At 33.6% G+C, this 17063-nt stretch overlaps 1 protein-coding gene across 2 annotated transcripts in view; it reads right to left on the bottom strand.

The window, feature by feature from the left end:
* Positions 1 to 1053: 1053 nt before the first annotated feature.
* The window catches only part of LOC129803301 (homeobox protein SIX6), a 78075-nt gene continuing 62065 nt past the window's right edge, over positions 1054 to 17063 (bottom strand). For both annotated transcript variants that reach the window (XM_055849752.1, XM_055849753.1), the window contains exons 5-6: positions 2431 to 2720; positions 1054 to 2250 (exon numbers count right to left, since the gene is read on the bottom strand). In XM_055849752.1, the coding sequence (XP_055705727.1) occupies positions 1865 to 2250; positions 2431 to 2720 (676 nt within the window). In that variant the 3' untranslated portion in view covers positions 1054 to 1864. The remainder of the gene's footprint in view (positions 2251 to 2430; positions 2721 to 17063) is intronic.

The raw sequence follows: 17063 nt of genomic DNA, 5'->3' as shown, positions 1-17063 counted from the left end.
TTATGTTATTTAATATCTATTTTAAGAAAAAAATATTTTTTTATAAAATAGTTTTCAATTTATCTAAAGTGGTAATTCGTTATCGCTGGTTCAGTAAAACTTATTAAAATCCCCATGATCTTTGCCATTTCTTTAATATTCGTAAGTAAAAGCATAAGGTGCATGTGACAGCTTCATTTTTTCTCCATTTTATTTAGGTGGAAAAATCCACATAAATTCCACGAACATTTCCATGGATGTATTCCACAGAAAAAATCCAGTATAAATCCATGGAAATTTTCCCCGGAATCTGTTATGGAAACTTCCTATGGAATTTTTCAAGGAAAACTACTTGACAATTCCGAGGAATTTTTCGCTTGTTATTCCTATTCCGCTTTCTTTTGCTATGGGGAATACATACGTTTTCAGCTGAATTAAAATCGGGTTGCATTTGGTGCTCGCTGGCTACCCCAAGCTTAATATTTCATGATCATTCTATTTTGAGAGAGACAATTTAACTGCCAGATTTTTAAATGATATAGGGGAAAGGCTCATAATTTTGTCTAGTTTCTTATTTTGGACATTTTGAGGATAAAATTGGACACTAAAAATAAATTGATTAAAATGATGGATTTTTATTCCAATATTTGATGAATAATGAATTCTATCTAAATATTTGTTCTTTTGGAAGATTTTAACACTAAATACGTTAAATTTTGAATATGATTTGAGTTAAAATTGCTTTGTTGAAAATTCAGTGTGAGCAATTGCTTATGAGAAATATGACAGAACTTCGTGTTTACTTCAGTTTTATTTAGCTGTGGTGAAGTACTAACAATGTTTCTTTGCTTTTTTTAAGTGATATTATTGAATATTCATTGAATATTGTGTTGATTTACGTTAGTGGTCATTTGTACATTTGACTTGAAGTGAGATTTGTCTTGTGAATTAGATTTTTCGTGTGTGGAAATGGGAAATTTTTTAAGACATTCACCAGTCAGGTGATACTCCTTATTTTGGACAGGTGTTTTTTCTGGAAATTTAGTGAAGTTTTAGCTTTTGTGATGACTAGGTTCGACAAATGCCTGGAGAAACAAAGGAGCATCATCTCCACGAAAGAGATGTAGCGAAAAATGTCTTGAAAGGCTCCCGGAAAGGCCAGGGAATGAGCGAATCCGCACCTACTAGGAGTACCGAATTCAACTCACTTTAATGAATGATAAGGAAAGTTTCCGGGCTTTTTGTGACATTCTACGTTTCCCTTACATGAACAGGAAGAGGACTTTGTAAGATTAGCACATAAAATGAAGAACAATGGGCATCCTCTTGAGGCGGATTAGTTGTCCAGATATACAGCCAAGTTGTCCAAATTAATAACCAAGTTGTCCAAAATAAGAGTCAAATTCATCTCTACAGATCAATTAATTTTTAAACGTATTAAAACTAATTTTAGTAAAAACAAGGACAATAAACCCTTGCCAAGTTACTAAACAACCCTTCTGAAATGAGAGTAACAAAAAAAGGCAATTAGTATTGAAAATATCGCTCTTCAAACTTGGAACATCGATTCTTATAAGCAGACTGTCCAAAATTATGAGCCCTTACCCTAACTGAAGCATTCTTAAATGGTATACACTGGGTGAATTCGAGATCGACATACTTTACGTGATAGACCCTTATGTCAAAAGTGCTTCTAATAAGTCACCCAACGAAATCTTTCAAATTATCAACTCAGAATCCTGATAAGACAAACCTTGCATGACGGCCGATTCTAGATACGAAAGCATAGGTCTTTAATTGACATTTAGGAATAGTTTTCATAGCGAGAAGAGATGTGATGCTCATCGGCGGCTCAATGTGAGGGTGTCTCTCCGAGAACGCTCCATCATGACACATCCTTGGGCTGGGGCGACGGTGAGAAGGGTCGATGAAGGAGCGGTGGACCTGTAGGTGGCGCTATCCTGATAATTCCACCGTCACCTGTGACGCCAGATGTGAGGGTTTGCGCCAGCGCGGCGGCGCCAAGTTCTGTGGCATTGATGCGTGCCGGTGAACTTACGCGTATACGCAGAGGTGACAGAGGCGCCGGTGAGCCATTGAGCTGTGGCGGCGGATGGTGAAGACCAGGCAGTTGCGGCTGGGGCCGCAGTACAGTGGGCTGTAGGGGCAGGTGAGGAGGCATTCCGATGGGTGGCGAGTGGGAGCCGATGGGCGGAGAATTTTCCCCCAGTCGATAAGGCAGAGTGGGCAAGAAGCGACTCGTGAATGCACCTAACAGGCCCACACATGGCCCAGTGTAGACGCCAACATGGTCAGAAAAAATATATACCAAAATCACTCAAATGCCTATGGCGGTGTCAATCAACACTTGCCGTGACCAATTAGGGAGGCGATGAAAGAAATCGCAAGAAATTTGGCAAGTACTGACATAGACTATTTAGGGCAACTCACCAGCCATCGTCGCGGGTGAATGGACATCGAAGCGGAAGGAGTTGAGAGCCGAAAAGGATCTACTGAAATCCTTCTCGCGCTCCTCCTGTAGCCGCTCTTCACGATCGTTGCCGCCGCCTGAGGCAGAACCCGGGCTATGCTGCATAGACATACTACTGGGTACTGGTGAATGCGTGCCCAGAGAAATGTCTGAGTCTGAGTCGTCCGACGGTGCTGGAGACAGAGCCGCATCAGACCGCCGCGGCGGCAGTGACGTCGCGCCTGAACTTGATAGCGGTGGTTGTTGCATCCTGAAAAATAAATGTTTCCAAAATCTACTTAGAACATTTAGAAACAGAAACAGTACTAAAATTTAAAAAAAAATCGTTACAAATAACGTATTTCTTAAATTCCATTTGCAAAATATCTTTATATTAGAAACCCTTTCCGTAAAACTGGAAGAAAAAGTCTTTGAGTAACGATGGAGTATGGATAGAGAAGAGATGGAAGAGAATTTCCTGCCAATAATATCATGGACTTTATTAAATCTCTACTGCCACAGGAGATTCCACAAAATTCACCCACAGATTACTAACAATATCTCTTCTGGCTTTCATCAGTCTCTCGTTTTTGGTTCTCTGTGTGAAATGCGTAGCGTAAATAATGATAATCGAATTTATTTGCCCGCGAGGGTGTAACAAAGGGGTTGAAGTCACCACACAGAAAATGATGTTCTGCGGAAGCCTGGAGCTCTCTCTATGTGAAAGGGGTTAGAGATTTTGTGATGTTTAATGTGCATTTTGGGGGATTTTGTGTACACACATTTACCATTCGATTGTCTTTACATGATGACAAATCTCACTGGTGGGTGCGAAAATTGCGATCTGACAGAGAAACATTCCTCTCAGCTCGATAGAAAAGCCACCGCGGTATTATTTGCACAAGACACTTTAGTGCACAAGTCACCAAATGTCACAGAATCCCAATGAATGGTAAAATTTTAAATCCTAATTCAGGAGTGCAATCCGTCGTGACACGGTTGAGTTTATTGTGCACTTGAAAATCCCTCGAAGAGTGACACAATTCACCGTCTCAAGATACTTTCCTGTTGACATCTTAGAGGCGATTAAGAGCAACAATTTCGGATTTGAGTACCGCAAAATTCGAAGCAACATTGCACATTTTATGGAAGAACCAAGGGAAGAACTCAGAGAAATATCAGTGAAACAGATCTTGTGATCAAACGTAATTATTCAGAGATCTATTGAAAACAAAAGCAAGTTTGAGTAGGGTAGAGTGGGGTAGTTTCATGCATGCATTTCTTTCGAAAATAAAGATTCTTAGGAGGAAAAATAATCATTTAGGAATTGTTCTGTGTATTTATAGATAGTCTAATGCTGAACGCACAATAACTTTTATTTTGTAAACATGTTTTTGACATTTCAATGAGAGTGAATGAAACAGAGATCTAGTCATCTCGCTCTCTCTCATAGGAAATTTTGAAAACATGTTTACAAACAAAAGTTATTGTGCGTTGGGCATAACTTAAGAGAAATTAACGGAACATAGTAAGTTTGAATATGGTTGCGTTTAGCAAATGAGTTCTGAAAAAAAGTTCAGCTGCGTGAAACTACCCCACTCTCCCTTATACAGATGAATTTTATATTTTCTCTCAGATATGGTTGTGAAATGCGTTATAATCCTATATTTACGCTCATTTTCTGCAATTATTTTAACTAAACGATGGCCTAGCCTTCAAGAAATAAGCTCAATCTCGTCTCGAAACGTTATACCCATAAGGCATTGTACTGATGAATTCGATAATTTACCAAAATATCTTCAATTGCGCCATTATCGTATAATATTATTTAGAAGTTAAAAACTATATTGAATCATTCATAAATTACCTAAAGATCTTCCTACTAGGATTTTCACCTACCCGCGAGAGAAGTTATCGTCAATATTTAGCATATCGAAGCAAACTGTTTAGGGTAAAATTTAGTCTTTCGGACAGCTTTGAAAGTCGGACCAAGTAGTATTGAAAGTTGGGCACATCCCTTAAAACTTGATGAAAAATCAAGAAGGTATTTTAACTTTCCATCAAAAATTTTTTAATCCTGATTTTTTGATAAATTTGTAAGTTTAAAAAACAAAAGTTGTTTTTTTTACAATCAAAGAATTACTTTCAAGAAGCACTTGAAAAATAAATTGCATGAGAATTGTAATTTGAACACAAATCTGTCACTTTCTCTGGGAAAATCAAAAGTATTTTACTTGAATTTTCATCAATATTTATGAATTATTATTAATTGCGACATAGAAATGGGAGGAGATACAACCATTTAGAAGACGAGTAAAAAATATATATGAAATACTAAAGGTAAAAGGATAAAAAAAACAGCTTTTTTGAAATCTCAGAGAAATTATTTCTATGAATAAATTTGGTTCTTTTGTGCAGTAAAATCATGTCAACGAAGAATTAAAAGAATCTTAATTACCCGGAGGCACCGGTGACACTTCTGTAGTAACTATTGAGATGGAGATGTCCTTGAATGCATCTAAAACCTTTCAACCCTTTAGGAATGAGTGGGACACCGATGTTCCAAAAACAAAAACAATTTTTTTGACTACAGGACGTTATTTTGGCCTCTAGGGGAAACTGGAGTACCACCAAACACGGGGTAGCACCAAATACTAATTTTTATTTCTAAACTACTCGGACTATCTCGACCATTTCTACAGTGGACAAGCATCCATATAATGCCTATAAATTTCTGTAAGTCTTGTCCTCTGAAGTCGAATATCTGATTAAAAATCGCAGTGTTTAGTGCGGTGCCCCAGTTTCTCCTAAATAGTCCGAAAAATCGTTTTTTTTATTTTTGGGACACCGGTGTCCCAATCGTACTTAAAGGGTTAAATTCTTGAGAACCCTTTGTCTAATAGTGTGACAGAGTATCTGGTATTCCCCAAAACAAGTGGAAATGAATCTGACGAATTGGTTAATGGGGTGTAATGAAAACTTGCATCTTCTTACAAAAGTTCAAATGATGCACAACGCGAAACTTCTGTGTGAAATTGCAGAACATTTACTGGGTTGGACGTTCAGGAAGGTCTTAATAAATTGGAATTCCTAAAACATAATTCGTAGATAAAGAACAGAATAACACAACCATCTAACATTACGTATTCATATATATTTTTGCATTTATTCACTTATATCCAACTTTCCAATTGCTTTGGTCCAATTTTTTTTTAAATTTTTTGTCCGACTTTTGGTAATGTGTTTTTATTGGTTTTATTCAGTTTTTTTTTTTAATATTCAGTTGACCTTTCAATAAAAACTATGAACAAACAATTAAAATATTTTTACACTTGATGAGGCAAGGAAAAAAATTAAATATATTATTCAGAATAAAAAAAATGCATTTTGAAGCTAGACTTTTTCTTAAGTGTCCGACTTTCCAAATTTTACCCTATGAGAAAAAAAACTGTAATAAAGCATAAGAATTTAACCACTTTTTTTAGAGTGCATATTCAAAAAGTAAGGTTAATTTTCAAAATTTGAGAGCCGAGTCTCGATTTTTCTTTTTTGTTGTGTTAGTGGTACAGATATCCTCAACATGTGTTGATATGACTAGCCATTTCGCATATTTAGTTTGGTTTTTACAGATAAAAACGTAAAAATATGTATAAAAGTTCTTAGCGATTTTTTCCTAATGTAAAAAATGGATTAAAGAATCTGTTTATGTGAAAAAAAACCTCAAATCAACGTTCAAACTCTTTTAATTTTTTTTTTATTTTGAGCAAAAATAAAATTTAAAAATGTTATAGGCTCTTCACAAAATGCTTAAAACATGTTAATGACTATGCTCGGCTCTGGACATTAAAACCGATTAAAACATTAAAACAGTTAAGGAAAATAATTATGAAAAACTGTCGAATTACTGTTAAAGAAGTTTCTGAGATTATAATATCGGTTGTCTCATTTCATTTAATTCTTTTTGGATGTTTTGGGCATGAAACGTGTGGCAGTTACGTTTGCTCCAAAAGTTCGTACATACTTGTTTTCTTGTGTTTTTTTTTAGTAAAAACAGCAACGTAATTATGCCTGCATTACCGTTTTTACCGGAATTACCCTTCAGGGATTTATCGTGTTACTAGAACAGAAGAGACCCGGGAGAAGTTGGCGTTTTGGTACGATTAAGAAGATAAAGACCATGTGGTCGGAAGAGCTCAAAGCCATATCAAAAAAACGCATATAAGAAGGACTTCGATTATATAAAGATAAAAGCTGAAGTAAGTGTATTATAACTTAAGAGGATTACTTAGAATGGAACAAAATATATTTATATTTTGATAAATAAATATTTTTCGAGATTTTTTTTTGTTTCTTTATTAAATACGTTGTTAGTGTATTATATTCCAATTAAAATTTCAATGGAATTTGCTTTTTTATTTTAGTAGAAATTTTACAATTATTTTTAAACTTACAACCATTAGAATATTTCCCCTTAAACCATTTTCAAATAAATTACTAACTTTGTAATTTCGAATATCTGTTTAGAATATTTTTCCATCTGAATCTAATAGCTGTGTAATTTACTGAAAGAACGCCTTGAAGAATGGCTCTCAACCAAAACCAATTGTACGAAGTATGAGTTAAAAAAAAATGTAGCACTGTAGGAGTATTTACTTAAATTTCGAAACATAATAGTCAGTTCAAGATGTGCATTAATTGATTTTAAAAGTTGACGTTCCCCCCATGAATAGAAAAAACTATCTTGGGTGGGCAAAGAAATCACTTTAGGAGCCATGAATTTTCCCTTCTGTGTTACACTCTGCCATAGGATGTTTATTTATCAAAGTCAAATTCAAAATGTCTCGAAGGAAAATTCGATACTAATATGTCAACTCAAGTTCAAATTTCAATCTAAATACACCAAAAATCCCTCTTGAATCTCTTTTGCATTTAAGTCCTATATTTACAGTGAAATATTGTAGATTTTTCCATGGTCTTTTGGATGGAAAATCTGCAACATCTTCTCACGGTTTATTCCCCCTTTTCAATCACTACTTCGAGATTTTTCTAATGGAAAATGACACAAGGAGAATTATCTCTCCAGAACGAGGGAGATTTGTAACGATATCTCAATTGACATCTAATCAATCATTAAATAAATTTCCCACTTTTCCATCCCTTTGCAGAAAGGTTATCGCATTCTGCACGTAAGAAAAACATCAATGATTTAATTTGTTTCCTCAGAATTGCTGTTGAAATGCCAATTGATCAGATGAAAGTGCTAGAATACTCTTTTCAAAAGAAATGAACAGTTTCCTAGAGGAGATAAACTCACATTATAAAGCATGTAATATTGCTGTAGTTTGCCTTTGGGAAGTTTATAATTGTAATTTGCAGCATTGTTGATAACTATCAGCAGTATGTTTTAGCAAGTGGACTAAAAATCTACTAGAATTTATTTCTTACTCTTGCAAATTCACATCAGAATCATTAATAGTTCAAACAGCTTGATAAAAAGTATAAAAACTACCGTTGGTACGGGAAACTTTGCTCCCTCCCCTGCTGCTCGTAAGCGTTTCTTTAATTCTAGCACTTAGAAATGGTCTTCATCGGTCGAACATGGTAGATTGAATCGGCGAGGGCCATCTTCAAGTTCTAGAATTTAAGCAAAAGCTTACGTACAGCAATACGGATTTTGATCTAAGATTATTAATTGATTTGACAAGAAACTGCTAGAATACCTTTTTGAAAAAATGTGAGAATTTATATTGCATGAAAATTGGTAAAATCGGTGAATAATAAAATCTAGCAGTTAACTTTGTGAAGAGTAAAATGAACATTTATTGACACTTTAAGAACTTGTCATACCATATACCTATTGGCAATTTCAGCACCGTTTGGGATATTCAAATGTAAACATCTCTTTTTATAGGAGAAAGCAGATTACAGAAAAAACTTTCACACTACTAACCCTTTTATTAGAAACATTAAATAAAATTCAACACTTTGTCAAGGCTCAATAGAGATTCACTATTAAAAAGGTGTTCCTTCGATCCTAGTTTAAGTATTTCTAATTTCCAATGCAGTTAAATTGACAGCATTGTTGAAATAATATAGAAAAATCTGCTGGAGATCATCGATAGCCCTTGCAAATTGATATTAGAGTAACAAAATTTAGTTCAAGATAAAACAAATTCAAAAGCTCGACGTGGATTTTGGACAATATTGAGGGATACTGCTAGAATACTCCTTCCAAGAGATATCAAATTTTGAATTAAAAAAATTACATAACTCACAAAAAATAAAAAGTAATAAATCCAGTAGCTTATTATATATATTTTACACGTTTAATTTGCATCGATGATGCTTAAATAATTTTTATTGCAACTGTGCATAAATCTACTAGAATTTGCTTGTTTTTGCATATAAAGTAATAAAAGTACATTTCAAAAATTCCGAAAGCAGTCTGGAGAATATTTTGAGACATTTTATATAGTGCTGAAAATTCTAGCAAAATTTAATGCAGTATTAAATACTACAAGAATTGACATTAAAGTACCAAGAGGCTATTCCTCCTAAAAGAAAATTTATTTTGATATTAATTTTTACTAAAAATATTACATATTGGATAAATTCTGCAAGAACAACTGCTAGAATTAACCTAGCATTTTAAGTGTTTCAATCAAATTCCACCAAATTAAATAATTTCAATCACTTAATCTGAAAATTATTTGGAATTGCTACATGTGCCTAATTTCCCAGTCATTGGAGATATTTAATAATTTGTAAATTTATGTATTCCATTTCTCAAAGTATAATTGCAAAAGTCGACCAGTCTTTTCTCATGTGAATTTTGTGAGAGGGAGGGTCTCGCCTTGTAAATGATTCAATGCAAATAGAGGAGAGTATTTTTGGGACAAATTGAGATAGAATGAAATCAAGCGACACTCATTCGATTAGGTTCAATCTCATTGGCATCATCAAACGAGTCATTGACGAAAGAGAGTGAGAAGTCTCAGCCCACATTTTTTTTCGTAGATGGATGAAAAAACAACGAATAAATTGGCAGACAGTTTTGACGATGCTGCGAATAATGAGATCAAAACCAAAGCCTATTTTCAAACATCAACCAACTCACAACTTTTCCTCCAACTCAATATTATAACTTCCTTTTGCATTCCCTCAACACTGGGATAAACTCAATTTTATATCATCTTATTATTTCAATTCTTTCAGTTGGATAGGGAGTTGGATTGCGTATTGATTGCTTGTACATGTACTGCAAATATATAGAGGAGGGTTGGGTAGTTTTAGGCAGATACAGGTTTCTTCAAAGAGTAATTCACTAAACATTGATGAACTATTTTTGAGGTAAAGACCAGAACATATTTTTTGGCAATGACTATTTGAGTATTAACCCAAAGTTTTATATTTTTGAATGTCATTTATTCTAGAACTGTTACCATCTTCCTGAAAAAAGACAGCAGTTTTGTAAATACACGGCATTCGATTATTAAAAATAGTCAGAAGTTGTTTATAAAAGCTTTACACAAAAGTATTTTTTATATAATGCCCAACGCACAATAACTTTTGTTTGTAAACATGTTTTCAAAAATTCCCATGAGAGTGAGCGAGATGACTAGATCTAGATCTCACTCACTCTCATTGAAATGTCAAAAAAAAGTTTACTAAACAAAAGTTATTGTGCGTTGGGCATAAATATATAAAATAAGAAATAACCTGTAAAAATTTGTAAGGCTTTGTAAAATTTTAAATTTCTCAAAATGTTGTGAATTTTTTAAAAAATTGTTTTGACCTAAGTAATTATCTTGACAAAACATATTAGCTTTAGCTTATTATTTTAGTAATTAGTTTTTTTTATAAATTTTATTAATTAATCTCACATCTTATACAAATAAATAAAATCAGCGTATAAAAGCTACAATTTAAGGACTGTATTTGGAAAATAATACTTCTAATACCCCTGGTTATAGTATAACTTGGTAGAAGAAGCATGAAAAAGAATGCCCAATGGTGGAGATCAAAAATACTCCAAGGAACTACCTATCAGTAGACAGGAAATTCTTTCTGTTAGAAGAAAAAATCGTAAAGAATCAAGCAAAATCGATAAATTTAAAACAATTTAAAAAAAAACTAAGTATTATCACTATGGTTACAAACTTTTATACAAAATATCACGCAAGCCCGCCAAATGGAAAGCGTTTGAAATTACATTAAAATCCACATTGAATTAATCATCATTTCAGTAACCACAAATTTTCCAATAATGCACCAATCTCCCTTGATTAAATTGGGGAGATTTTACTCCATGGAATTTAGTATATAATTGTAATGTTGTGTGAATGAAAAGCCCAATGCTATAATGAAGAGATTATTGACTTAATTTATGCATAGAGTGATTAAATGTTAGTCTGATCTCTCACGACTGTTTAATTATGAGATTTTTAGACACGGAGAACAATTCTCTTGTGCAATTTTATCTTACAAAAATCTGACAGTTTAAAGTATCGTTAATTTCAAGAATTGTGGTTTTTATAGGTTTATTTTTTTTTATTGTACCTGTGAACACAGAATAATTTACATGACTGTGAATGTGATTTAAAATATAATTAATTTGATAAAAAAATAAAAAAAAAATATTTTTTGATTATCCTAAAAGAAATAGTTAGACAATCTTTTGAAATATATTTAATAAAAGTCTTGAAAATAATTAGTAAGTAGGGGAAAGTGCTCATGCTTTCCACACTCCCTAGCTTTATAGTGACTAATTTTTTTCTATGTTTGTGAATAAATATGACTCCTCAATATATTTTAAAAAGCAAAACATTTCCCCCTAGTTTTTAAAATATGGATGCGAGTCATTATGAAGCTTGGGACCGTGCAAAGCATGGGCCCTTTCCCCTAGAGCCTTTTAAGGATTTTTTGATTCATAATTTTAAATGATCGTTTCTAGAACTACTTTAAAACACAATTTAAATTCCTTATTTCAAATAAGAAAAATATAAAACTTTTTGTGGAAGCCCTAATATTGCTCCTTTTCAAGCCTAACTAAAATTAAGGGTTTTGTTGACAATGTGTAGTAAAGAAGATAGTAAAGCAATAATATGGTACTCTAGGTACAAGCCACACTTATAAATTGTAAGTGTCAAGTGTGTAACGAAAGCTTAATTTACTTAAGAATTGATAGGTACTAGGACTCTATACATAATGATGTGCATTGTCTTGCTCGAAAGCCTTCCACTTCTATTCATTGGCTATTTGGAAGCGATGCTTAAAAGCGAGGTCTACTTTTAAAGTTCGTAAAACGCTTCTAGCCCAGCTTAAAATAAAATCGGAGTAGGGGAAAGCGTGGTGACTTCGGATGCCTTAAGCTTCGAACAACTCATTTTTTCATGTTGTTAATGAATGTGATTCATTATATCTGTGATATTTTAAAAACTGGTCCAGTGCCTCAAATTTCCTGAAAAACTCATCGTTTAAATCCATTAAAAACAATTTAAAAAAAAAATGATTCGTCCGAAGCTTGAATTGAGCGAAGGTAGCGAGCTTTCCCTTATTGCCTTTCCTTTGTCCTTTCTCATTGTATTGCATTTAATTGTTACAAGCCCCTATATGGGGCGAATCATAAAATTATTTTGAGTTCAAACTTTCACGGAAAGTAAGAAAGAAATGTAGGGTAAAGTGGTACAAGTTAGACCATGGTACAAGTTGGACAGGGCTTTTTTTCTTGATAAATTTAGTACTTCATTTTTATTTGTATATTTTTAATGCTTTAGTTTTATAATTTGGTTCCTTGTGCTTAAAAAAAATTAGTTATCAAGAAAAATCCCTGTCCAACTTGTACCGGCGAATTGTCCAACTTGTATCACTTTACCCTACATTCATTTTTTCCATTTTTCTCTGAAATCTATTTAAACAAATTTTAATGAATATGTCTAAGAAGTTTACCACATAATCCTGTTTTTATTACACAAGATCATATAACAGACAAAGAATTCTTTTGATTTAATTAAACGGTTAACGTTTTTTAATTGAATACCCAGATTTTGGATGTGGTAAAGTTACACAAGATTAAAAAAAGAATTCATTCCAAAATTCAAAAAAAGTTTATGTAAACTATTGGTAAAGAGGTTGGAAGGATGAAGATGGAATAGGTTCTCGTGAGGCAACTAATAGCTAATATTCTTAGTATCTAGCCTGTCCGAGAAGTTCGGTTTCTACTGGTCCTTCTTGTCTAACGTTGAAAACCGAATTGATTGTCCTGACTGACTCGGAAGGGATCAGAATCTATAAGGAACCGACTTAGATTTTAAATAAATGTAGGAAAATAATTTTTATTCATTCAATTGTTAATGAATAAAATGCGGAAATGACTCAACCTTTGACCGAAATACACGTATCTAAAGAAAGTGCTAAAGGAATTCAGTTTGTATGTTAGATTGTCTTTCCTAATAACGGTTTTCCAAGATCAAAGATTAAAACCGTGTTAGGTTGTCATTCCTAATAGAGATTTTACAAGATCAAAGATTAAAACCGTATTTTCCAACCGATTGGTATCATTTTCCGGCTCGAAAAGTCTTAGAATTCCTAACAAGTTCCAATCGGTTCTAAACCGATAACTAAATTTTTTCCAAAAATCAATTTTATTACTCATTAGCCATTAAGGGCGATTTGTTGAGTAATTTGTGTATCGTTTGGGAACGGTTAAACGATAAATGATGTGAAAGTACTTTTGAGGTATAGCTTTTAATTTATAATAGAGTAATATTTTTAAAAAGATCATTTTAATTTTCGGGTGTGACAGTGTTAATCATTCGAGATCCTCCCTTATATTCAGAATTTTCACTCCTTATATTAAGGCAAAAAATAATTAGCACGAGTAACCTATAGTGAATTGTAATTGGTTTATGGAATTTTTGATAATTGTCTTTAAAAACAATATTAAAAAAAATAAAGAAATAAAAACAAAGATTATTGATAAACATTCGAAAATTCTTTTTTTAAGAATGCAGCAATTCCGCTAACAAAACTGCTGTTATTCTCATGAAGGAAGAAGAAAGATTCTAAGGAGATGTTTAAGATTGAAAGTCCCTCGAGGTACCTTCCTTGAGAGAAAGAATATTGAATTGATCCTTGAGGGTTCTGTCTCAACTGAAAGAGCAGAGGGGCCCCTACAGCATTGCATATTATACACTATCTGTGAGACGTTATTTGATAGAAAATGGGGATATTGTATATTAAGTTAATAATTTCTGGAGTTGTGCATCACAACGGCAAAAATGTCCTCTTTCTCGAGGGAGGCACACAAATGACAATTTGTGTTGTCATGCGAAAGGATTTGGAATTGTGCCCTGAGGACACTGTTTACATGATACATATGAGATATTTCCATCCAGGGTCTTTGCCTGGGCAATGAATGAAGCCATTATTAAGTGAGCCTGGGTTGGAAAAATCATTTTTCATTTAAATTTCAACTAGTTAGTATTCCAATTTTTTTTGCACCCACGATATATCCTGAGCCTGGGGAGGAAGTCACAAAGTAAAAACCTCACAATTTAATTCCATTTGGCTCGTTATATGAAACTCTATTACAGAGTGCAGTTGATTGTGTCGAGGGGATGGTTTTCATGGAAATTCCCTTGATTTTTTTTCTTTGAATATCCTCACACTACGAAAGGTCATGATTTCCTCGTCATTTTCCATGCATGTGCCTCTCGTACAAGATCAAAAAAGGGTTGTGTTTAATAATTTACGAACAGTATCACGGTGAGATTTGATACGATAATAAACCCCTTGGCTCAGTACCTTACATGGTGTTGACAATTGCTCTGAAAATTGATATATTCCCCTCTTCCTATGATACTGGAAAATTCCTCCCCATTTTCCTTTCTTCATGTCATTTGGTGTCCCAATTTTTCATCTCACTGTATAATTCTGTGTATTTAGGGTGAGAATGCAGAATATAGATGTAGGATGGGGAAACTAAAAGGAACCGGAGATCCTTTTAGTATGTTGATATTGTCAATTTTCCTCATCCAAAAGAAAAAAAAAGAGAGAGAAGAAACCAAGAAGCATGATTTTAAGGGTGGTCAATAAATATTTGCCTATTTGTTCTTTTTCTTTCACTCAAAATGATGACGATGGAGAAATACCTAGATAAATATTTATTAAAAATAATATTTTATTCATGAAATAGCTGAGTAGATGCTTTTTTCTATGATGAGAAAAGACAAAAGAAATGAGCTTCAGCTGCTTCTAAAGTATTTTTGGACAAGCAGTTGAAGATATCAAGTATTTGTTATAAATAAGACACTCACAGACGCCTCTCAACTCTGTCTATAAAAGTCTTGTTTCTTTCATTCATCTTGAGATCACTTCAAGGGAGATCACACAAAAATTTACTACCTGAGAAATGAGACTGGCAGATCTCTTTCAGTTTCTTTTTTCCACTTGAATTCAACGGCAAAGATCTACACAAATTTATTAAAAGAAAATTATATTCATTTTGTTATGGTCTAGTGTTTTAATATAGCATACTGGTCACTGGTGTGACTACTGGTCACACTACACAAAATTTTAAATTTTATGAGGTTTGTTTATTATAAAAATTTGGAGAGGAAAAGCTTCTATCAGATTCGGCTTTAATCACAATAACTCTCAATTAATATAAAATAGTAAGCCGAGACACAAACCATACCAATCTAACGTAAGGCTTATCAATCAATAACGATGGAGTACTTTATCAATTTTTATTTAAAAATCAAGAAAAAATCTCTCATACTAATCACGATAGAATTGATGACTAATAGTGTGCGTCTGAGCTTAACGCCAAAATGTAATTTAATGAGCAACATAGAATAACTCTTGTTTTGTAAACTTGTGGGACGTATTATTACACCGTTGGAAAGGTCTCGACCTCAGCTACAAGATACTAAAATTTAAACAAAAAGTATGGCGAAATACTCGACATCGAAATTTCGAAAATAGATTTTTCGATTAATCGGATCTTTGATTAAATCGGATGAAGTTGGAGTGCTAAAGGAGTTGTAGCGTTTAACGAGAGCTGTGTATATCACTATTTTTTTGGTCAATTTCAACAATTAGAACTATAGATATGGCCACTTGAAAATTCAATTTTTGACCCTTTTAAGCCAGGTCAGAAGGGTTGGGGGACTTAAGGTTTTTTTTTAATCGAAAGCTCTTAGGCCCAGTCATTACACACAGTGCCCGCTTCGTAATCCGGATGATTGGGAGACAATATGACAGATGTCCGCTTCGTAATCCGGATGGATTTTTTGAAATTGTTCAACTTCTCGAAAATATAATACAATTTTTTTATGTAGAATTAGAATAAAAAATTTAAAGAATATTAAAAAGACATAATTAGAGAATTCTATGCTATTGTATTTCATTTATTAAACAAAAGGATAATTCATTTTCATTGCTGAACACACATGCATACATAACCTTAAAATTATTTTAAATATAACCGTCGATAACTCGTCCGCATTACGCCGATCCAGATTAGGAGAGCGGGCACTGTACTAAAATTTGAGATCGAACGATGCTATAGGGGTTGAGTTATTGAGAAAACAAAATTTGACGGTGTTCCAAAATTGCGGTAGGGGGTGCGGAGGTGGATCTGATATCACCTATTTCTAGCCATCCATTGACATTTTATCTTTGCCGAAACCCGCTTGTGAATATCTATCTCCGTTCTCTCTCCAGAAGTGGTTTACATGACAGTCACGAAAATCAATTTTTGCGCATATGATATTCTTAATTTATGAGTGATAAAACGTGTAGTTCCAAAATTTGAGCCCGATTTGATGAAATCGGATTTCACCTCGAACCACAAAAGCTGAAGAATCTCAGCTAAAATATCCCGATACGAATTATATAATAAGCCTAAATTGCATTTGGCCAATTTTGAAAAAGTGCAAAATACGATCGATTAATAGTTTCGGCACAAAAACTGCCAGAGAGATGGCAAAAATATGAGACTAGTAAAGACCTATGCTTTGAACAAACCATTTTCTGTATTTTTCTAGAAATCTTCTACACTTCACTGAACAAAAACAATTTATAAATTAGTAGTTGACCTTAGTATTTGCTTAACATTTAATATAGGAACTAGGCCTTCTCGCAAGCGATTTTTCTACGCATGCATTAGAATTTTTTTTCTAATGCAGGGTGAGTTTGTCAGTGCCATGCCCTATGGAATCAAATGCAGAGAGCCTCACTGAATGTAACTCGAACACCTTTAACTCTAGACAAAATCCTGGTGGTCTGAAGGAGATTCAAACTGATTCGCTAAATAAATATAAACGATATTCAAACTTACTATGTCCCGTTAGATGGTCTTGGGTATGATCTATCTAAAAATCAGTGGAAGCCAAAATACCGAAAGCCAAAATCCCGAAAGCCAAAATCCCGAAAGCCAAAATCCCGAAAGCCAAAATCCCGAAAGCCAAAATCCCGAACGCCAAAATCCCGAAAGCCAAAATCCCGAAAGCCGAAATCCCGAAAATCAAAATCCCGAGTGTTCAAAATCCTGAAAGGGATGAAATTATATGGAGGAAAATGTTTAGAATAATTTCCCTAGACACAGAAG

The sequence above is a fragment of the Phlebotomus papatasi genome, chromosome 2 (assembly GCF_024763615.1).
Source record: "Phlebotomus papatasi isolate M1 chromosome 2, Ppap_2.1, whole genome shotgun sequence".
In the NCBI taxonomy this organism is placed as follows: Eukaryota; Metazoa; Arthropoda; class Insecta; order Diptera; family Psychodidae; genus Phlebotomus; species Phlebotomus papatasi.
The sequence above is the reverse complement of the archived record's forward strand: the minus strand, read 5'-3'. Positions and strand labels throughout refer to the sequence as shown.